The sequence below is a fragment of the Dromiciops gliroides genome, chromosome 2 (genome assembly GCF_019393635.1).
Source record: "Dromiciops gliroides isolate mDroGli1 chromosome 2, mDroGli1.pri, whole genome shotgun sequence".
Classification (NCBI taxonomy): Eukaryota; Metazoa; Chordata; class Mammalia; order Microbiotheria; family Microbiotheriidae; genus Dromiciops; species Dromiciops gliroides.
Window position 1 is genome coordinate 318,584,668 of NC_057862.1, and position 22,755 is coordinate 318,607,422.

A 22,755-nucleotide genomic window follows, 5' to 3' on the forward strand; every position below is an offset into this window, starting at 1 on the left:
AATGACTTAAATTGATATATGGCTGTATTGGGATATTATTGCACATTAAATTCTTTTAAAAAATTAAATTATAATGAATGCAGAGAAGCAAGGACAAATCATAAATACTGATGCAAAATGAAGAAGAACCAGGAAAACAATCTATACAGTGACTACATCAATGTAAATGGAAAGGACTAAAACAAAAAATGAAACAAACATTATAATGCCCAAGCCTGGCCCCAAGGAAGAGATATGAGAATGCTCTTCCCTAATTTCTTTGCAGAATAGAGGTACTCTGGTTATTGAATATTGGGCATAATGCCAGATTTAGTTGAAGTGTTGGCCAGTTCTGCTGACCTGCTTCCTTTTTTCTTATTCTTTTTAATTTCTTTTTATAAGGGATGACTACAAAGAGAAGGGGGAAATTGGAAAGTATATTTTCGGGAAGCATTTAAAAAAATTTTTTTTCAGGCAAGGCAATGAGGGTTAAGTGACTTGCCCAGGGTCACACAGCTAGTAAGTGCCAAGTGTCTGAGGCCAGATTTGAACTCAGGTCCTCCTGAATTCAGGGCCTATGCTTTATCCACTGCACTGTTTTATTTATTTATGCATTCATTCATTCATTTATTTATTTGTCTATCTATCTATCTATCTATCTATTTGCAGGGCAATGAGAGTTAAGTGACTTGCCCAGGGTCACACAGCTAGTGTCAAGTGTCTGAGGCTAGATTTGAACTCAGGTCCTCCTGAATCCAGAGCTGGTGCTTTATCCACTGCGCCACCTAGCTGCCCCGCAAAGTTCACTCTTAAAGGGTAGGGAAGGAATTGCAAACTCATGCACAGCCTCCAATGATTCTAAAATGTAAACTCTCCTCTATGCTGCAGCCACTTCAGGCTCCTGGGCAATGTGATGAATAGGGCCATAGACAGTGAAATGGAATAAGGGATATGCACACACACACACACACACACACACACACACACACACACACCACTTGTTCACTTGATTATTTTCTTTCTTTCTTGGCAGGGCAATGAGGGTTAAGTGACTTGCCCAGGGTCACACTCCTAGTAGGTGTCAAGTGTCTGAGGCTGGATTTGAACTCAGGTCCTTCACTAAAGGCTAAAGGCAATCTGGTGTCTACACTAAATCCTGTATTATTATAGTGAGAACCTGAGAGCAAAAGACCACAAGGCTGCCTAGGAAGGGGTGAACTGGCCCAGGGTGGAAACCAAGCAACTCAACCTCCTTTGTTGATCCATAGTGATGTCAGGCCTGTGAACAGCCTGGGTGAGATAGGGAGACCCAAGAAGAGTGCAGAGATGGATGGATGGATGGAGGGAGGGCGGAAGGAAGGAAGGAAGGAAGGAACAGAGGGAGGAAGGAAGGAAGGAAGGGAAAGCAGAAATTGAAGGAAGGAAATTAAAAATTCAGTATATTAGTTCCAAAGGTTTTCTTCATTTATTTCACTCTTTTTGTTCTCTTCTGTACATCATTGCTCCTTTTTCTCTCTGTTCTTTTCCATTCATTAAAAATCCCTTCTTTGTAACAAGTTAGCATAATCACACAATGGATTCATATATTGTCCAAGTCCAAAAATATGTTTCAGTCTACATCTCTAAGTACATCACTTCTCTGTTGGGAGACTGGAAGCATACTTTGTCCTCTGAAGTTATAGGATTATAGATCTAGACTTGCAGAGGTCAGACAGATAGAAAACTTCAGAGGCAGGATTTGAACCCAATACTTTGATTGGAGTATTGTAGTTGGTCATTGCATTGATCAGAATTCTTAAGTCTTTTCCATTTTTTTTTTTGGTGGGGCAATGAGGGTTGATTCACTTGCCTAGAGTCACACAGCTAGTAAGTGTCAAGTGTCTGAGGTCAGATTTGAACTCAGGTCCTCCTGAATCCAGGGCTGGTGCTTTATCCACTCTGCTGCCTAGCTGCCCCCAAAGTTATTTTTCTTTATAATTATATCCATTTTCTAAATTGTTCTCATTTTGTTTATTTGACTCTGAATCAGTTCATATAATTCTTTCCAGGTTTCTCTACCCCTTTGGGGCACTAGTTCTATTATATTCACATCCTGTAATTTGTTCAACCATTCCCCCTTTCAAAACCCCCTTAGTTGTTTGTTACAACACAAAAGTCCTGCTATGATAGTTTTACATGTTTGGGGTCTTTCCTCTATTCTTTCATCTCTTTGGGCTTTAGGCCTAATAGTGTTATCACTGGGTCAAAGAGTATGCACAGTTTAGTGACTTTTTGGTTATATTTCTAAATTTCTTCCCAGAAGGGTTGTATCAATTTACAGCTACACTGCCATTGAGTTAACATGCTTGTCCTCCTACACACCCTCCAACAATTGTCATTTTCCTCTTATGTCATCTTTGCTAATTTGACGGGTTGGGAGATGGGACATTAAAGCTATTTTAGTTTGTGTTCCTATTAGTGATGTAGAACTTTTTGAATATGGTTCTTGATAGCTTCCTTTTTTTTTTTTTTGAGAACTGCCTTTGATCATCTATTGAGGAATGACTCTTATATATTTGAATTAGTTCTCTATCTCAGTTATCAGACTTTTATCAGAACCACTTGCTATAAATATTTTTTCGTTTTCGTTCTGATTTGAACTTCATTAGTTTTGCTTGTGTAAAATATTTTCAATTTTTATGTAATGATATTGTTCATTTTATCCCCTGCGATTAAGAAATCTTTTACCTATCCATAGTTGTGAAAGGTATTTCCTTTGATGTTCCTTGAATTGGTTTTAAATACAACCTAGGTAATGAATCATTTAGAGCCTATGTTGTAATATGATGGTCTAAACTTAATTTCCACCAGGCTGTTCTTCAGTTTTATATAATTTTTTTCTTTCAATATTAAATCCTTACCCCAGTGATTAGAGTCTTTAGGTTTAACAAGCACTTTAGTACTGTGTTTATTTCCTTCTGGATTTTGTGTTTTTCATTTGTACCACTAATGATTTTCCTATTTTTTTTTGTTTTTTTTGTTTTTTTTCTTTTTGGTGAGGCAATTGGGGTTAAGTGACTTGCCCAGGGTAACACAGCTAGTAACTGTTAAGTGTCTGAAGCCGTATTTGAACTCAGGTACTCCTGACTCCAGGGCCGGTGCTCTATCCACTGCGCCACCTAGCTGCCCCTGATTTACCTATTTTTAAACCATCACCAAATAGTTTTAAAATGATTTCTGTCTCTTAATATAGATTCAGTTCTAGTACTGCTAGTCCCTTTCCTTCATCCTTTTTAAATTTTCATTTGAGAATCTTGAATTTTTGATCCTTCAGATGAATTTTATTATTTTTTTATAGCTCTATAAAATAACTCTTTGATAGTTTGGTAGTAATGTCTTTTTTTTTAATCATTGTGGCTTGCTTAACCATAAACAATTAGTATATCAATCAATTAAGCTTGTCTCTGTTTCCAAAAAGTTTTTTTCTAGATATGTTCATAAAATTTTTGTGTATTTCATTAGATGGACTCCCAAGTATTCTATAGATTCCAATATTATTTTGAATGAAATTTCTCTTTTTTCTAGACTTTGTTGGTAAAATATAGAAAGGTTGATGATTCCTGTAGGTTTATTTCATATCCTTCTACTTTGCTGTTTCTATTGTTTTGCTCAGTTTTTAATTGAATCTCTACAATTCTCTAAGTAGATCCCCATATACATCACCTACAAAACCCAGTAATTTTATTTCCTCTTTGCCTATGTTTCTTTCCTCAATTTGTTTTTGTCATACCTATAGTTAACAACTCTAATACAAAGTATCAAACAATGGTGATAATGGACATCCTTATTTTATCCCAATCTTGGAAAGTCTTCTTGTGTTTTCCTATTACATATAATAATGGATCTCAGTTTTAAATAGATGGTATTTATCATATTAAGAAAAAGTCCATTTGTTCCTATATATATTTTTTATTACAAAAATGAGTTGTATTTTGTCAAAAAGCCTTTTCTGCATCTATTGACATGACAATATAATTTTTATTGTTTTGTTTTTAACATGGCATATTTTGTTTATGGTATTACTGATGTCAAACAAATGCTGCTTTCCTGGTAAAATTAAACATAGTCACAATCTTTGATCTTTTAAATATATTGTGTATCCTTTGTTTTCTCTTGGGATCATTGATTTCTTTTAAGTGTATTCTTATTTCCATTGAATCTGCTTGAATAAGATCTTCTGCCTTCTATTCTAAACTACTTATTCTACCAGAATTTTTCTCCACACCTTTTTTCCCCCTGATTTTCTACTTGTACTTTTTGTAAAGTTACTTGTTTCTTCTGGGTTTTTCTTTTGGGCATCTCTTGATTGTATTTTAACTTGGGAGATACATCATGCCAGGGCCAAGCCCTCACTCATGGGTCAGACTTGTTTGGTGCTGACCTTAATTTCTAGGGTCATGCTTCTGGCTTTCACCTCCCGTGTTGCAGGCTGGCTCAGAGTGCTAGCAGGCTTTGTGTCCCTGGTCAGAGCTTTGCAACGTGATCAGGGTGCTGCTACTACTTTCAGCCTTCTTGGGGCTTTGCTGGTTGGGGTAGGGAGAGTTGTTGTGTTATTTCATCCTCTCAACTGAATTGGAACTGACTTTCCTAATAGGAACTTCTTTTCCATTGCTTTACCTGTTGGCTGTCTTTTTCCCCATGATCTTGGCCAGGATTAAGGAACTTATTACAATGTCTCTTTGGATTCTTGATAAATCTTTCATTTGATGTCTTTTTAAAGTCATTATTAGAGTATATGTGGGCAAGCTAGACTCTTCTGCACCTTTCTTTGCCACCATCATAATATTTTTTTAACATATTTTGTTGATGCTTTTCTGTTTTTTCCATTATTCACTTGCAACAAGGAAGTATGAATAAGCAAAACAAACCCTATTAACCACGTCTGACAACGTGTGCCTCATACCACATTTGTCTTTTTTTTTTTTTTTAGTGAGGCAATTGGGGTTAAGTGACTTGCCCAGGGTCACACAGCTAGTAAGTGTTAAGTGTCTGAGGCCATATTTGAACTCAGGTCCTCCTGAATCCAGGGCTGGTGCTCTATCCACTGTGCCACCTAGCTGCCCCATACCATACTTGTCATCTACCACCTCTCTGCTGAGATGGAGGCAAGCAAGCTTCTTCAGGTTCTAAAGTCACAATTTGTTCTTGCCTTGTTTGGAGTTCTAATGTCATTCAGTGTTCTCCTTTGCATTAGTAAATTCATTGTACTCTTCTGGTTTTGTTTATTTCACTTTGTATCAATTGATAAGTCATCCTAAATTTCTCTGAACTCTTCATATTTTTAGATTTTTATGATACAATAATATTTCATTACATTCACATGCTATGATTTGTTCATCCATTCTTTAATTGATGGGAATGCCTCTAGATTTTTCCTGCCTACTTTTTGGCAATAATCAATTGGGTTGATTGAACATGTAGATGTACTTGTGCTTCATTAGTGTTCTTATTAAGCACCAGATGTGCTATATTTTCATAGCAGAGAGTTCTGACAAAAGGTGATCCACTGGAGAAGGAAATGGCAAACCACTAGTATCTTTGCCAAGAAAACCCCACGGGCAGTATTAAAATGATAAAAGATAATGACATTGGAAGATGAGCTCTTCAGGTCCAAAGGTGTCCAGTATGCTACTGGGGAAGAGTGGAAGTAGATCTAGAACAAATTATATGGCTGGGCCAAAACCAAAAAAAAAAAAAAATGTTGGATGCATCTTGGAGGATAGAAAGTCCTGGAGGGCTATGGTCCATGGATGGGGTCATGAAGAGTCAGACACAACTGAGTGACTGAACAACCACAAGTGTTATATTGTCTGTACATGAGGAGTATTTGTACTATTTTGCTACACTGAATTCAGTTAATTAAGGATGACTGCTATCAATCAATCAATCAACAAGTAAATATTTATTAAGGCCCTATGCATTAGACAATTTGCTAGCCACTGAATACACAAAGACAAAAAACTATAGACCCTATCCTTAAGGAGCTTACATTAATGGTTTTCCCCTTATCTCATGGAGTTTTGTTTTAAATATTCCTGAGATATCTCAGTGAAATTTAGAGGGGGATTTCTGAGGGCCCCCAGGGGATATTTCCTCTGAGGGTATTAAAAGCAAAGGGATAATTCTCCTACTTTCAAGCAGGTTCTAGTCTATTAGAGAGTCAGGAATTCTTCCCAGAGAAGGGGTCCAGAACTGGCCTTTCATGATTTCCCTCTTCCCCTGATGGTTTTTAAAAAATGCCCCATGGCAATAAAATCCTGAGGTCTGCTTTGGGCTCAGACTCCAGTACACTGGAATCTGGAAGCCTCCTAACTCTTCCTGTAGTCACAAGGCTAGCAAGTTTTTGGAACTGGGACTCAAATCCAGATCTCCTGACTCCAAGCCTGAGGGTCTATCTGATAAACAAACCTGCCTTCAGAGAAGAGTGATCAATGGAAAAAACAAACAAACTTCTCTCTTAGAGGTGGATAAGGACTCCAAGGTTTCTGTTTTTAGAGCTCAGAGCAAACCAAAAGGGATACAAAAACAGTAAGCATTTTACTTCCTAGTCTCCTTTGGCATGTTCACACACCCTGGTGGAGCAGCCAGTGTGGTGACCAGGACACACACAGGTCCCTCCATTCATTGAGCCAGCAAAGAGCTGTCCTAGCAACCATTTGGACTTCCCCAAAGACTCCCTGAGTGCAGCCAGAGGAGGAAGTCCACCCTGCTCCAGCTTAGCTGGGGTAGCAGAAGTTTCTTTTCATTCCAGGTGGAGAAGGACAAGAGGTCAACAGGTTAATAACCACTTAGGACAACAGCAGTCCTATTCTAAAGAGTTTGAAATGAGTTTGCTTCCCAAACCATAGGAAAAAGTGTGTGTGTGTGTGTGTATTTATAGTGGTGGTAGTTGCACCAGCAGGATGTGCAGGGAGAAAGATCAGATAATTTTCTTAGCCAAATAGGTGCCCGGACTTAGGAGTGTGATCACAACTAAAAAAATCCCAGAATATGGGAAAGTAAAAATGTATTTCTGTGCCCTCTCCAAAGAAAGAATCAATATGATAGCCATGCTGGGGTGATCCCTTTAGAAATCAGTCTATTTTGTGGTTGAGGAAAGGCCAAACACATTCTTATATATGAATATAATGGAATACTGTTGTGCCTTAAGAAATAATGAAAGGGATGGTTTTAGAGAAATCTGAGAAGACTTGTATGAATTGATGCAGAGGAAAGTAAGCAGAACCAGAATAAATAATAAAATAGTAAAATTGAAAAACAACCTTGTGAAAAGTAAGAACTCTGATAATCAAAATGACTAACCATAATTCCAGAGGACTGATGAAAATGGGGGTGATGCTCACCTCCAGACATAGAGATAATGGGCTTAGGGTTCAAAATGAGGTGAATATATTTGGACGTCACCTATGTAAGAATTTGTTTTGTTTGATTACATGTTTATTACAAGGGTTTTTCTTTTCTTTTTCCAGTGGGAAGGGTGAGGTGAAGAGTGGAAATAGCTTTTTTAATTAGAAAAAAATGAAACTAAATAAATAAATAAATAAATTCTATTCAACTAACGCTACCAGAACTGGAAGACAACACTTTTTAATTAATTAATTTATTTGTTCATTCATTCATTCATTCATTCATTTTTATTTATTTTTTATTTTTAGGAGCAGTTAGCAAGTTTATTTGGTGAAAGCGGAGAGCAGGTAGGCCAAAGAGGACATGTGGTGGGGGTTGGAAGGAAGGATGTTGGTAATCCTGACCATGTAGTTAGTTGCTTCAAGGGCAAGAGGATCATTTTCACACTGAGAAAGTTAGGGGATTCTTTGAGGAAAGGGGACTTTTGTTCTCAGCCGTTCAGCACCATCTGGACTAGCTCTTCATAATTGATACAACCACTGCTGTCCTCATGCCCTGCCACCAACACTTCCACTTCTTCCTTGGTCATCTTCTCACCCAGAGTGATGAGGACGTGCTGTATTTCAGCCCCCATAACTGTGCTGTTGCCTTCCTTATCAAACACCCGAAGCCCCTCTACATAGTCTTCATATGTCCCTGGTCCTTATTCTTTGCTACGGTCTGCAGCATTGGCAGAAAGTGTTCATCTCATCACTCTTGGGATTCCCTAAGACCTTGAGCACCTCAGCATTGGTGGGGTTCTGGCCCAGGGCCTGCATCATGTCCCCACACTGGATGTATAACATCTTTCCAGACCCCGTGCGGTCAAATAGCTGGAGGGCCTCCTTGAACTCAGAGTCTGATCCTTCATGAAGTCACACATCCTGGCTGTGCAGCTCGGTCTCTGCTGCTGCCTCTGCTGCCTCTGCTGTATGTAATGGCTCCCAGGAACTCTTTTTCCTAAGCCATTACTATAGAACTGTATAGAATATTCTGGTAGACCTGGTTGCCAACATAATAAACTGGAGTAATATTAGCATCCTTCATTTAGACTTACAATTTTCTGAATTAAGAATCTAGTCCAACCCTTACCTGAAGCAAGAATCACATGCATAATGTTCCTGACAAGGTGGTTCCCCAGGCACTCTTTTTTTTTTTTAGTGAGGCAATTGGGGTTAAGTGACTTGCCCAGGGTCACACAGCTAGTAAGTGTTAAGTGTCTGAGGCCGGATTTGAACTCAGGTACTCCTGACTCCAAGGCCAGTGCTCTATCCACTGCGCCACCTAGCTGCCCCCCCAGGCCCTCTTGAAGGCCTCCAAGGATGGAGAATTTCTTACATTCCTAGATAGAATATAAGCTTCTGGAGGACAAGGAACTCTACTGTTTCATTTTTGTCATTGTATCCCCAGGATCTAGCAAAAGAGCTGGCATGTAAAAGGCTCCTAATAAGTAATCATTGAACAATTGATGATTGATTATGATGCAGTGGGCCAGCCCTAAGTTTTCTCTCTTCTTTAACTCACAACTAGAAAAGAATGAACTTCCTCTGCTGACTGGGTTCAGGGAGTCTTAGAAGAAAAGTAGTACATTATCAGGCCTGTTCTTACGAATTCCACCAGTATATGTGGACACACCAGTGGAATTTCACCATATTTGCTTACCTTTTTCCTTGCCTCGGGCAAGTAATTTGGTTACACTGCTATAGCTACAATCTATCTCCCTAGAACTCCCAACCATGACCCTTATTCTGTTCTCTAAGGATACACTGAAAAGGTCTATTCCCTCTTCCAAATAATAACCTTTCAAATTATTGAACACCATGGTTCATCCCCCACTTAATCTTTTTTCAGTCCTTGTATATCATGGTTTCATATCTTTTTGTTGTCTGTATTCTTGGAGTGTAGACTGAAAAATTACACCAATTATAAATTATCCCCAGGTTTTCTATAAGCCAGATTTTGGAGGAACTTTGGGAATATTAAGACCAACATGCTACTTAAAAGAGGTAACTACGATTACTAGGCCAAGTAGTCTAAGTGATAAATGTGGGATACAGAACAAGTGCTATGGGAGTTCTGAGGGAGGGGTAGAGGAAACAGATCCTGAGGGCTAGGTCAGTTTTCCTAAAGGAGATAAGAGTTGATCTGAACTTTGAAGGTTGAGGAAGACTTATGCAAAGAGAGAAGGTGGGCATAGACAGCTATGCCTGTGAAATGTTTATAAAAATAGGCAAACACTTTATATCCTACATTTCTCTTTTATTGTAATGAAAACTTTAATAGGTCCACCATAATCTTCATAATAAGATTAATCAAAATCATTCAGCATTCATTCGGCACATACCCTCTTCTTTGAGGACTGAGGGTCATGTATGGTTTAGAGAAGGTTCAGCCTTTGCCCTTATGGGAGCTTTTCCTCTTACTCTTTTTTTTGGGGGGGGGAGCAGGGCAATGAGGGTTAAGTGACTTGCCCAGGGTCACACAGCTAGTAAGTGTCAAGTGTCTGAGGTAGGATTTGAACTCAGGTCCTCCTGAATCCAGTGCTGGTGCTTTATCCACTGTGCCACCTAGCTGCCCCTTCTCCTTTTACTCTTGACAGTTTACCACTGATGTCTACCTTGCCTGTCTGGTAGAAGGATGGTGGTTTCTCATTGTAGAGTGGTTGTAGCTGGGGAATAGACATGGGATCATAGCATGATGAAACTTAAGAATAGTGAGGGACCTCAGAGACCACATACATAGTCCAGTTCCTTGGTTTCAAGCCCTTTCCTTGAAACTTGGGCAGCAGCAGGTGCTGTCCACCGGCCTTACTGCTTCTAAGCCATCCCCTTATAATCTACTCAGCATTGGAAAAAGACCTGGCGCAAAACTGACTTGACTGAGGATTGTATCTCAAACAAGCCTTATTTTTCTATAACTATCCAGGGCTTGGAATTGACTGCTTTGACTCCTTCCTTGACCATCAGGCAGGAGCAAAGTATCACCATATTCCTTGCCATTCTTGCTACTCTGAGTAGAGCCTTCTCACTCTACTCAGAATCCCTGTAGTTCTGAGTTGTAGACTACTTAGGCCAAAGCTCCCTTCCCTGACCACCACTTCCTGCTTCCTCATACCCATCCACATCAACCACATCCATCCTGTATTTCTATCCCTTCTCCCCTACATTTTCATTATTCCCTCTGGAATCCCAGTTCTCTCAACAAACTGCCTTTTATATTAAATCGAGCTGTGGCTCCCTCCAGGATTTACTTTGCATATATTATATATTTCATTTTCTATTAAAGTATGACTTTTCTCCAGGACAATGTAAGCTCCTTGAAGCCAAGAACTGTTTAGCTTTTTGTCTTTGTATTCCTAGTGCCTAGAGCCACACTTGGCACATGGCAGGCCCTTAATAAATGCTATTTGGATGGAATTGAATCTATTTCTGCTCCCACATTTTATAGGGGAAGAAATTGAGACCCAGAAAGAAGTATCTGCCTAAACTTGCATAGGTCATAGGCATCAGAGGTGAGATTTCCAAGTTCAGATGATTAGAGAAAAAGGAACTTTGCAATCATAAAGTGCTATGTGCACAGTCAGGATTAAAGGATATCCTAGGGCAGTTAGCTGGTGCAGTGGATAGAGTGGGGGCTGGTAGAGAGAGGTCAGAAGTCTGTCTGGAGTTCAAATCTGGCCTCAGGCACTAGCTAGCTGTGTCACCCTGGGTAAGTCACTTAGCCTCAGTTACCTTATGTATAAAATGAGCTGGCAAACCACGCCATTATCTTTTGCCTAGAAAACCCCAAATGGGGTAACAAAGAGATGTCATAAAGTATTTTCTGCCCGAGGGCATCTAGTAAATTGGCAGGGGAGCTGAGACTAGAACCCCGGTCTCTTCCTTTCCTCTCCCTGGTAACCTGAAATTAATTCCATCCCTCTTTTATTCCAAAGACAAACCAAATGAAAATGTTGATTTTTAAAAAATAAAGTTGCATTTGTTAGTTAAATTAGTAATCAAATGGGTATTTATTTCTCCCTTTTAAAAGTCTTGTGAAGTGCTTTCTACTTAGGTGGAAGTCATTTGTTTTTCTGTGGCTCTGTAGTCCTTGAAAGAAATAAAAAATGTTCCTCCTTTTGTCCTTTGTGCTCAGTATAATGATTCCATTGTTGTGGGTCTGGAGATAAAATTCCATTATGAATGAGAATTAGTGAGCTCCTTGAGAAGAGGAACTGTTTGTCATTTTATCTTTAAATGCCTATGCTCTTTGTCTTTCCCGGGCCTAGCACTGTGCTCTGCACATAGTAGGTGCTTAATAAATGTTCAGTTATATCCTATGTGAAGAGAAATTTGAATTCTAATTTTGTTTTTTGATAAACTTATGAGTTGTAAAGGTAGGGCTATGGCGTTTTCAAAGACCTGCCCAGACTCCATCCAATGGGGAGACAGTGCAAAATCCATCAGCTTTGCTGCACAGATAAGAAAAGGCTTCTTAAACTGTCTTTCTTTGATTTCTTATTTTCCTTCTTTGTCTAGCAGGGCTTGTTGCTCCCTGGAGGTCAGAGACGTTATCAGGGAGGTTGGTGACAAATGTCAAATGTCATTCTTAGACCTTAGTAGTCATCAGCACTGGTAGTAGAACTGGAACAATGTGGTGCAATGGTATAGGCTTGTGGTGGCATGTGACACAATGGAATGGACCATGGAGGTGTGTGGTGTGCATGTGTTTACTGGACCCAGATGTGACCCCATATGACTTTTCTTTAATCAGAGGGTCCACAAAACAGACGAAGTTAAGGCAACACTATATAATGGAAAGAATGACAGCTATGGAGTCAAGGGACCTGAGTTCAAATTCTACCTCTGACACCTTTGTGCCCTAGGAGTAGTCATTTACCTTTCCTGGGCCTCATTTTCCTCAACTGTAAAATGAAGTGGGTTAGACTTTGTCTTTTGAGGACCAAGATGGCCCATGAGGAGGTCCCTTTTAACTTTAAGTCTGTGATTGTGGACTCTCAGAATTCTTGATCCTTGGAAGGGATGTCAGAGTAATTCCATGATGGAATTTCTTTCACAATATAGATCATAGGATATAGGACAGGAACATAGCTTAGAGTCCAATTTTGTTGTTTGGTTGATTAGTCATGTCCAATTCTTAGTGATCCCATTTGTGGTTTTTTGGGCAGAGATACTGGAATGGTTTGACATTTCCTTCTCCAGCTCATTTTACAGATGAGGAACTGGGGCAAGTAGGGTTAAGCTACTTGCTCTGGAGTCACAGAGCTAGAGTATGAGTCAGGATTTGAACTCAGGTCCTCCTGACTACAGGACTGACACTCTATCCACTGTGTCACCTAATTGCCCCATGAGGCCAGTAGAGTCCAATACCTTCATTTTATTTTAGTCTTTGAAATATTTGGGGTTAACTGACTTCCCGGGGGTCACACAGCTAGTAAGTTTTATATATAGAGTAAGCTGGTGCTCTATCCACTGTGCCACCTAAGTTGCCCCCAATACCTTAATTTTATACATGAGGAAACTAAGCCCCAAATGAAGTGACTTGCCCAAGGTCACACAGGTAATAAATGTCAGAGTGGGATTTGAATACTCATAAAATGGGATTCCATATCCGTAACTCTTTCCAATGGTGCCACTACTGGTTTTCCTAACGGGTGTTCATGGAATCTTTTGGCTTCAAAATATCCAGTCCCAGGAAGCTCACCGCTTTTCAAGTCAGCCTTCCCAGTTGTTCCACAGCTTGTTTGGAAAAGTATTTGTATTTGTCCATATGAAGTTGAAATCTGCCTCCTTGGCACTTCTGTCCCCTGGTCCTAGTTCTGACCTCTGGGACTAAGAACAAACATTCCTCAAAGGGCAGGGTTTCGAGCCCTCTCCTCAGTCTCTTCTGGACCTGCTCCATTTTATCAATATTCCTGCTAAAATATGGCACAGCAAAACTAAACATAGGACCCAAGATTGGGTCTTATTAAGGTAGAATACAAGGGACCCCCTTTCCTCTTTCCTTTGACCCCCCCCCCCATCACCCTGCAATTCTAGACATTAAACTTCTGTTAGTGCAGCCTAAGATTGCATTAGCCTTTTTGGATGCCATATCATACTACTGATTCATTTTAGAATTTAGTGCATTAGGACTCACAGATCTTTTTCACATGTTAGGCCATACCTCCCTTAATTTATACTTGTGTAGCTAATTATTGGAACTTAAATGCAGGATTTTGCATTTCTCACAATTAAATTGGACTATCCCACATAAATTACATCTGTATTGTGTAACCCAATATGAAAGTACATTCTGTTGCTAACAAATCTTCCTGGGTCTATGGGATAAGACTAAAGTGAGCAAAGAGGAATTTAGGTATTAGAAACCTAGTTTGTTGTGTTTTTCTTGTTTTACCATTGTCAATATGAAAAGAGGGTGGGAAATTGCACAGAATAGGTCTGGTGTGTCTCTTTTGCTATCTACAACCTTTGGTTGTAGTAGAATTTGGTTGTATCAGTTCTTGACTTAGGCAGGATGTGGTCATATTTTTTGAGACTGAAATTTTGGTTTTGCTAGTGTTTATTTTGGGGGTGAGTGGTGTGATGGTACTGGCTGTGGTGGTGTGTGGTGCAATGGAATGGGCCATGGAGGTGTGTGGTGTGCATATGTTTATTGGACCCAGATGTGACCCCATATGACTTTTCTTTAGCCAGAGGGTCCACAGATCAGACAAAGAACTGGGACTCCAAATGGCCAATGCTGTCATGTGACCCTTGGTAAGTTGCTTAGCCTCTCCTTGCTTGCTTGCTTTCCACCATGGATTGGGGAATAATTTCATCTCACTTCTATTGGCACTTATTATTAAAAAATAAAAAATAACAAAAAAATTTATTAAGTAGTTACTATTATCAAGCATTGTGTTAAGTACTGGGGTGGGGAATTGAAGAGTAATTTGTGCCAAATGAAGAATAATTTGTTTCCTGAGGAAGTGCTCACTGCTGCAAATCCATGTCTTCAGCTTTTTCACCCTCTTCTACCCAATATCTGCTCTCTTATCCAGTCACCCTGGTCCCCTTGCTAGCCCCCTGCACCAGATGTGTTCATTTTTATCTCCCCATCTTTGCTCACACCTATTGTTTTTACCTCTCCTCTCTCCCCATCCTCCATCTGCTCCTTCTCTCTGTGCAATACCTACCAGTGCTTCAGGGACTATTTCAAACTCTCTCCTTCACCATGGAAGCTTCCTCTGACTTTTTATGACCCCTCTCAGCTCAGTCATTCATTCAGTAAGCATTAAGTGCCCACTCTGTGCCAAGCACTGCCAAGCTCTTAATCTGTTGGAGACAGAAGTACCAAGAACGAAGTAATCCCTGCTCACAAGGGGTTTACCTTCTAATTCCCATCTCGCTCACTGTATGTGATGTTCCATGAGACAGACCCTTCAGAATATATTAGACCTCGACACATATCCTCTGATCTAGTGATGGATTATTTTCCATTTTTAAAGAAAATAAACCCTAAAAAACATAAAGGCAAGGTATTGCCTCTATCCTTAGCACTAGACCCAAACAAAGGTCATTACAGGTTTATAGAAGGGACCCAGAGGATTCTCCTTTGTACAGCTAAAGACCATCTGTTCAGGATAGTCCTGGGACCATGTATGAGCAGAGTTCAAGCTGGACCAGGTACTGAAAAGCACCCAGGCTATTCTCCAGTCTCCTAGTCTCTGTGCCACTCATTTCCCAATGTACCCCTCGCCCCACCCTCCCCCAAAGAACCATTCTATAGCACAAGAAGAAAAGAGGGTGGAAAATTAGCAAAACTAATAAACATATTGAAAGAGTCTGTGTATTCAGCATTCTATACACATAGTCCCCCACCAATGGAAAGAGAAAACTCTTTTTACAGAAGCAAATCAGTACCTTCATTGCTTCTTAATCTTAGAAAGTTGCTCAGGACACTGAAAAATGAAGTTTCTTGACCAAGGTCACACAGTATGTGTCAGAGGTAGAATGTGAGCCCAGACGTCCCTTACTCCGAAGCCAACTTTCTTGTTCTTTATAAAAACCACTATGGTGCCTGTGTCTCTGTACATTGTAAGGGATGTTTAGGGCTTTTTTCATGTGACTCTTTCTCTGGTTCTTTGCCTTGACTGATTAAGACAAATCCAGAGAAGAAAAATTGAGTCAATGATGTGTCAAGAATAGGATGTTGCTAACCTTGGTAGGATAGCATTCCTGGTATAGGGTGATGGTAAGATTATCTTTTGAGTTCAAGTCAAAGGAGGAACAAACAGGTGCGATTTTGCCATTGTAGTGTATACTACAGACCACCTAGACAGAAGTAAGAAATAGATAAGGAACTTAGGAAACAGATCAAAGTCTGACACGAAGATGTGATGGGAACTTCAATTATCTAGACATCTTCTGGAGTTCTCTCTCTTCCAAAAGCAGAGCAGCTAATGGCTTCTTGGCTTGTCTTATTTAGTGCAGGAGCTTGTGTGTGTGTGTGTGTGTGTGTATGTGTTTTGGACTTTGGCTATTTTATGAATCCTATGAATACCTTAGAATAATGTTCTTAAATGCATAAAATAAAGTACATAGGATTACAAAGGAAACCAATTACATTGAAATATAATTATAAAAGTTTTTAAAAATTAAGTTCAAAAATCCCAGTTTAAGAATCCCAGCCTTTTTTCAAAAGCACTCACAAGGGGAAATTCCATTCTGGATCAAATTCTTACTAAAGAGGAAGAGGGACCTAGTCATTGTGGCAGAAATTGTAATAATCCTGAGGGGAAATGACCAGTCCATTTTAGGATTTGTGATTAAAGAAAGAGAGGATATCTGGATCCAATCTTATATGTACCCTAAATCTTGGGAAAACAGACTTCAAAGAATCCAGAGGTAAGGTAGGTAGCATCCCATGGAATAAAGTGCTTCAGTGGAAGTCAGCCCAAGAGAAATGGGAGATATTCGAGAATAAAATTCTGAAGATTCCAAGGGAAGCAGTTTCACTGAGGAGGAAAAATGGGATTTGTCTGAAGAGATGGGTGTGGATGCAAAGGGAACTCACCAACTAAACTGGATTTAAAGAACCAATGTACAGAAAATAGAAGCAAAGCTAGGTAGCAAAGAATGAATATGAGGGTTGCATGGTCCTGTAAAAATAGCCTCAGTACTGCTAATGCTCAGGATGACTGAAGCTGGTGAGAGAAGCAAAGGACAACAAAAAGGATGGTTTTGTTCTTTAAGCTATGTGGAGAGAAGAGGAGGGATAAGGACCATTGCTTGGGGTGGATGTGCCAGTGATAACTGACAAGCACTCCATTATGCTTTGTTTCTGTTTTTTCTGTCAAGGAGTGACTATCCTGGAAAGGATAGAAGAAAGATGACTAATAAGGATTTGATACCCAGGATAAGTACCTTGTTAGGTGTCCAAGATAAAATGATGTCATCTGGTCCAGATGAACTAGATCTAGCCTTGCATTCTTGGGCAGATGTGATGGTTGTCAGTGATAATTGAAAGACCATGGAAAATAGGAACTATGCTATGAGACTGGAGAAGGGCAAATGTTGTCCCTGTCTAAAAAGGGAAGAGAACCAAGCCTGCAAAATGTGAAAGTGAGGTTGACTTTGATTCCTGGGAAAATCCTAGAGCAGATCATTAAAGAAAGACTTGGTAAAAAACCTGAAGAACTGGAAAAGCAGTGATTTCAAAGAGTCAGTATGGCTTCATCAAGAACAATCCATTCCAGACATTTCTTTTTTTGACAGAACTGTTAAACTAGTAAATGAGAAGAATCCCATGAATATACCATAGCTTATCTAGATTGTAGCAAAACCTTTTATCATCTCATACTATTCTGTTGGAGATGGAGGGATGTACATTAGATGGGAATATAATCACATGGATTCATAACTGATTAGATATTCAGGCTCTGAGAGTAATGATTCAATATCAAAGTGTCAGGAGGTCTCCAGTGAAAGGCTTCAGGGATCAGTAGTTGGCCCTGTTCTATTGAACATTTTTATCAATGACTTAAAGGCCTATTTAGTTGTTGTTTAGTTATTTTTCAGTTATGTCCTACTCCTTGTGACCCCTTTTGGGGTTTTCTTGGCAGAAATAGTAAAGTGGTTTTCCATTTCCTTCTCCAGCTTGTTTTACAGATGAGGAAATGGAGGCAAACAGGGTTAAATGACTTGCCCACGGTCACACCCCTACTAAGTGTCTAAGGCCAGATTTGAACTCATGAAGTTTAGTACTTACATGGTGTACTGTTCATAAAATTTGCATATGACACAAAGCTGGGAAGGAGAGCTAATGCAGCAGATGACAGTTAAGATTCAAAATGAATTTGACAAGACCAGAGCAATGGACAAAAAATAATAATATGAAAATCATTAGGGGTAAATGTAAAGTCTTGCACCTGGATATAAAAAATGTCAACTTCAGAAGTACAAGATAGGAGAGAAATGGATTGTTAGCAGTTGTTCTGAAATATATCTTGGAGTATTAATGGACTGCAAACTTGGTATGTGTCAGTAGAGAATTGGCGTGAGCTTGTTCTTCATTAAGAGGGACAGAGCTTCCAGGATTAGGGAGGTTATAGTCACATTGTACCCTGCCCTTATCAGATTTATTGTTGTGTACAATTCTGGGCACCATAGTTTGAGAAAGACATCAATAAACCGAGATAGTATATAGAGTGGGCTACCAGGATGTTGTAGGGCATTGAGGCCATGATGGATGAAGATTGGCTGAATGGCCTGGAGGGAAAAATGGGGGCTGGGGAGAGGGGGTGGAGGGGATTGATAGTTCTTTTCAGATATCTGAAGTGCCATAATATGGAAGAAGGAAAACCCAGGAACAGTAGGTAGAAGTTGCTAAGTACATTTAGGCTTGAAAACCTCTGACAATTGGAGCCATCCAAAAGTGAAATGGGGTACCAAGAGAGGTAGTGAATTCACCTCCTTGGAGTTCTTACAGCAAAGCCTGGACAGCCAACTTGTTGGGTATGCTAGAGTGGGGAATTCCTTTCATGTGTGCATTGGAATAAATGACCATCAATGTCCCTTGTAACTCTCCTATTTTGTGAAGGTTCTGTGGTTTTCTGGTGAATGTGTGTGTAGGGGGGTAGTTAGAGGTAGCCTGGTGGTCCTTGAAGTACAGTTGGTTATTAATTGTCCCTAAGTGATATGCACGTAAGTGACCTATGACTCCATCCAAGTAGGCACTCCATCCCATAACATGCCTGTGTATGAGCCTCTCCATGAGTTGCTGTGGCTGAAAATATTAAATCATCCTATCACCAGCAAGGTGGTGAAGTTGGGCTTCTTGTGAGCTTGCAGGGATCTACCTGAGCTTCTGTCCTGTTGGCATAGGTGTCTGGTATTCAGGGTCCCAGCCATGCCACCACAAGGCCCTGGTAAAGGGCTTTGGCACAGGGTGAATGTGTATGTTATATAACAAAGATTCAAACCATGCCACAGATTTTCTGGGTGACAGTGGGCAAGCCACTAATCATTTCTGGGCTTTGATTTCCTACCATATACTGGGACAAGTGTGGAGCTCAGCTAGCTGATGTGTTCTAAGTTTGCAAATGTAATGTAAATGGGGCCCCACAGATATGAGAAATGTGCTCATCTTCCCTTTGGCTCCTTCGAGTGAATCCCATAAGCGTTTCTGTACAAGGCATGATCCTACATGCTGGGTGTACAAAGACAAAAATGACAAGCAGTCCCAGGCCTCAAGGAGCTTACATCTACTGGGGAGGTGACACATATAAGCAGATAAGTAAATACAAGAGAAATCTGAGGAGCAGTAACTGCTGGACTAGGGAGAGTGAGGGGGCGGGTGGGAGAAAGGCTTTGAATAGTAGCTGAGACATGAAAAAAGAGGAGGATTCTTGGAGGCTGAGATAAGAGAGTTCTCATTAGAGGCTAAGAGATGAGCCTGAGGTCAGGAGGAGACACCTGGGGAGCCAACCCTCTAAGACCCTTGATTTCTTTCCCTCTCTCTGCACATGGAGGGAAGAGAAGAGATGGGGTGTTGTCTGTGGGGAATAGCTTGTGCTGCAGTTTGGCTTGTATGTGGAAATACCTGAAGGGGACCTGTATGCAATTAGGCTAGAAAAGGGAGGTAGTAGCCAGTTTGTGAAGGACCTTAAATGCCAGCCTAAGGAGCTTGTATCTTATAGTAGAGCTAATGGGGAAATCACTGACAGTTTTGAATAGGGGTATGATATGGTCAGACCCATGCTTTGGCAAGAGTATTTTAGCAGCTCTGTGAGGGATGAATTGGAGTAACAAAGTCATTGGAAGCAGGGAGACCAATTAGGTAGCTGTTATAGTGATCCACTGTAGGCAGCGATAGAGCTCTGGACCTGGTGTCAGGAAGACCTGAGTTCAAATGTGGCCTCAGACATTTACTAGTTGTGTAACACAGGGCAAATCACTTCACCCTGTTTACCCCAGTTTCCTCATCTGTAAAATGAGCTGGAGAAGGAAGAGGCAAAGCCCTCTAGTATCTTTGCTAAGGAAACCCCAAATGGGATCACAAAGAGTCAGACACAACTGAAATGACTGAACAACAGTAGTGGTTCAAGTAAGAGGTGCTGAGGCCCTTTTAAATCAGGATAATGGCTGTATGAGTGGAGAGGAGGTAATGGAGATGTGGTGGAAGTAAAATGAACAAATTTAGTAACTGACCCACCTCCCGATGGAGAGGGGAAGGACTCAAGATGCCAAATGAGATATATGTTTTTGTACGTGGCCAATGTGGAAATCTGTTTTGTTTGATAATGCGTATTTATTACAAGGGTTTTTCTTTTCTTTTTCCTCTCAAGGTGGTTGGAGGGAGAAAATAAGCACTGGTTAATTGAAAAAAAATCAATATTTAAAAAAAAGACAATTTAATACCCATTTGAATAGGAAGGGAAAATCGTCTCCCTGTTTTGGGGGGAGCGTGAAGTCCTTCAGAGCTGAGGCAATGGGGAGGCTTCCAGGGCACAGATGGTACAGCATTCCTTCGTGCTGGGATCTGGTTTCTAGTACTGGCTCAGTGTTTTGCAGGCCATGGAGGTAGGAGAGGTTGACTGTAGCCCCAGCAGCAGCCCCAGGACAGGATGGGCTGGGTCAGGGCTGGGCTGAGGACTGGGGACTGCCACGGATTTCACAATCTGCTTGAAATTTCCTCCTTTCCCTTTGGCCCAGCCAGTTTACTGGCTGTCCTGGGAGGTGTGTGTGGGTGTGTGCCGACAGGGGCTGGCAGGTACCATGCCTGGGAGGCCTCTTGCCAGCTTGCTTACGGCCCAATAAAATGTTATAGATTTAGATTGTGGCTCTTAAGCTTCACCTCTCACCCAGTGTCTCCCTCAGCCTCCTGAGGCCCAGCGTCTCCCTCTGACCTCTGGGGTTAGGGTAGCCCCAAGAGCTTCTGTGGAGCAATAGGAGCAAGAGGCCACGACTTTCAGTTCTCATAGAGCTGACTGACTTCCCAGAGCACTTTCCATTTGACAAAACACCCAGCACTGTAATAGTGTTATTCCCTTTTCTTCGGGGACAGGCGGGTGGGGCAGGACTGGAAACTCATGGAGGCAGAATTACCCAAGATCAAACATTTTGCTGGCAGAGCTGAGATATGACCTTAGGACTTCTGGGTACCACTCCATTGTGCCTTCACTCACATCACAGCTGTCACATGAGTGTATGAGCACCAAAGAAATTCCTTGTTTTTTAGTACTAGTCTGGCTCTACATAACCCTATTTGGGGTCTTTTTCGTAATGATATTGGACTGTTTTGCCTCTTCCTTCTCCAGCTCATTTTACAGATGAGGAAACTGAGGCAAACAGGGTAAAGTGACTTGACCAGGGTCACACAACTAGTAGCAGTCTGAGGCCCAGCACTCTATTCACCAAGCCACTGAGCTGCCTTATGAAAAGAAATTAAAGGACTTGAACTAAGAATCTTGGCTCCCCAACTGATTCCTTCTGACCTTGGGCCAACACGTCAACTTGTGTGGGCTTCAGTTTCTTCATTTGTAAAAAGGGAACAATAATCATAGAGCTGGAAGGGACTCAGTTGGCAAACATTTCATTCAATCACCATGATCTCCCACTGCCACTTTAGAGATAAGGATAATGAGACCTTGGGAATAAAAGTGACTGGTCCAAGGCTATGCAGCTAATTGAGTGTTAAAGCACAAACTTAAATCTAGGCTTTTTTACTCCTGGGTCAGGACTTTTTTCCTTAAGACGCTTTGTCTTCTGTCTTGCTCCTTCAAGGGATTGTTGTAAAGATCAAATGAGATCATGTATGTGAAATGTTCCTAGAGTCCTAGTTTCCAAACTTTGTGTAGTGATGACCCCCCCCCTTTAAAATGATCGTGCCTCCCTTCCTGCTTTTCATAAGACAGTTTATACAAATAATTTTATTAACCAATCTTTTATTCAAATAAAATTAATAATTAGAACATGTCTTTGGGTTGTTTGTGTGTGTGTGTGTGTGTGTGTGTGTGTGTGTGTGTGTGTGTGTGTGTGTGTGAGGCAATTGGGGTTAAGTGACTTGCCCAGTGTCATACAGCTAGTAAGTGTTAAGTGTCTGATGCCGGATTTGAACTCAGGTCCTCCTGACTCCAGGGCTGGTGCTCTATCCACTGCGCCACCTAGCTGCCCCATAGAACATGTCTTAAACCCACGAATAAAATTATGTATGGAAGGATGCCAAAATCACTGTCCATGAATCATTGTCCATTGACCGTGAAATCATAGGTTTAGAGCAGCATCTTCAAGACCATCTAAGCCAATTCTTCCCATTTTATAGTTGAAGAAATGAAGCCTAGAGTATCCAAGTCAGGATTCAAATTCAGGTCCTTTGATTCCAAAGCCACCACTTTTCCCACTGTGCCATGCTACTTCTTAGAGGTAGTTGGATAGATGATGGTGGGACACAGGCTTGAGAGCTTGAGCCTCCACTATCCCTACCAGCCTGGCCTAGAAGCCTCCATCATCCTTGTTTCCTTCCAAAACTTCCATTTTAAGGAAGAGGCCTCTTGTTTACTCCTTCATTCCTCTCTGGTTCCTGCTCCTGACCCTGGTAAGAGCTTAATAAATGCTTGTTGACTTGGCTTGACTTTGATTTGACTTAAAACGTTGGACTGGGCACTGGTAGCTGATCATCAGAAGAGCATGCAGAGAAATGGTGCCCTGGACACTGATCACCAGGGAGCCTCCAGCTCTGTTCTCTTGGGATGGGTTTTAGCTGCACTTACCGGTGAATGGGGCCTGTGGGGTGAGTTCTGCATGTGTTCTGTATAGGCACCCCCCCCCCACCATTGGCATTTCTGGTCTCTTTCCTTCTATGGCTGGG

General features: G+C 40.9%; 1 protein-coding gene and 1 pseudogene across 3 annotated transcripts in view; one reads left to right on the forward strand and one right to left on the reverse strand.

The window, feature by feature from the left end:
- Positions 1-22,755, forward strand: part of PPARGC1B (PPARG coactivator 1 beta) — a 166,745-nt gene that overhangs the window by 46,014 nt on the left and 97,976 nt on the right. Inside the window, exon 2 of one of the 3 annotated variants that reach the window (XM_043981444.1) lies at positions 7,674-7,712. The exons of the other annotated variants lie outside the window; for them this stretch is intronic. Within the exon in view, the coding sequence (XP_043837379.1) occupies positions 7,674-7,712 (39 nt within the window). The remainder of the gene's footprint in view (positions 1-7,673; positions 7,713-22,755) is intronic. 3 annotated transcript variants of the gene reach the window in all.
- Positions 7,856-8,183, reverse strand: LOC122739767 (annotated as a pseudogene).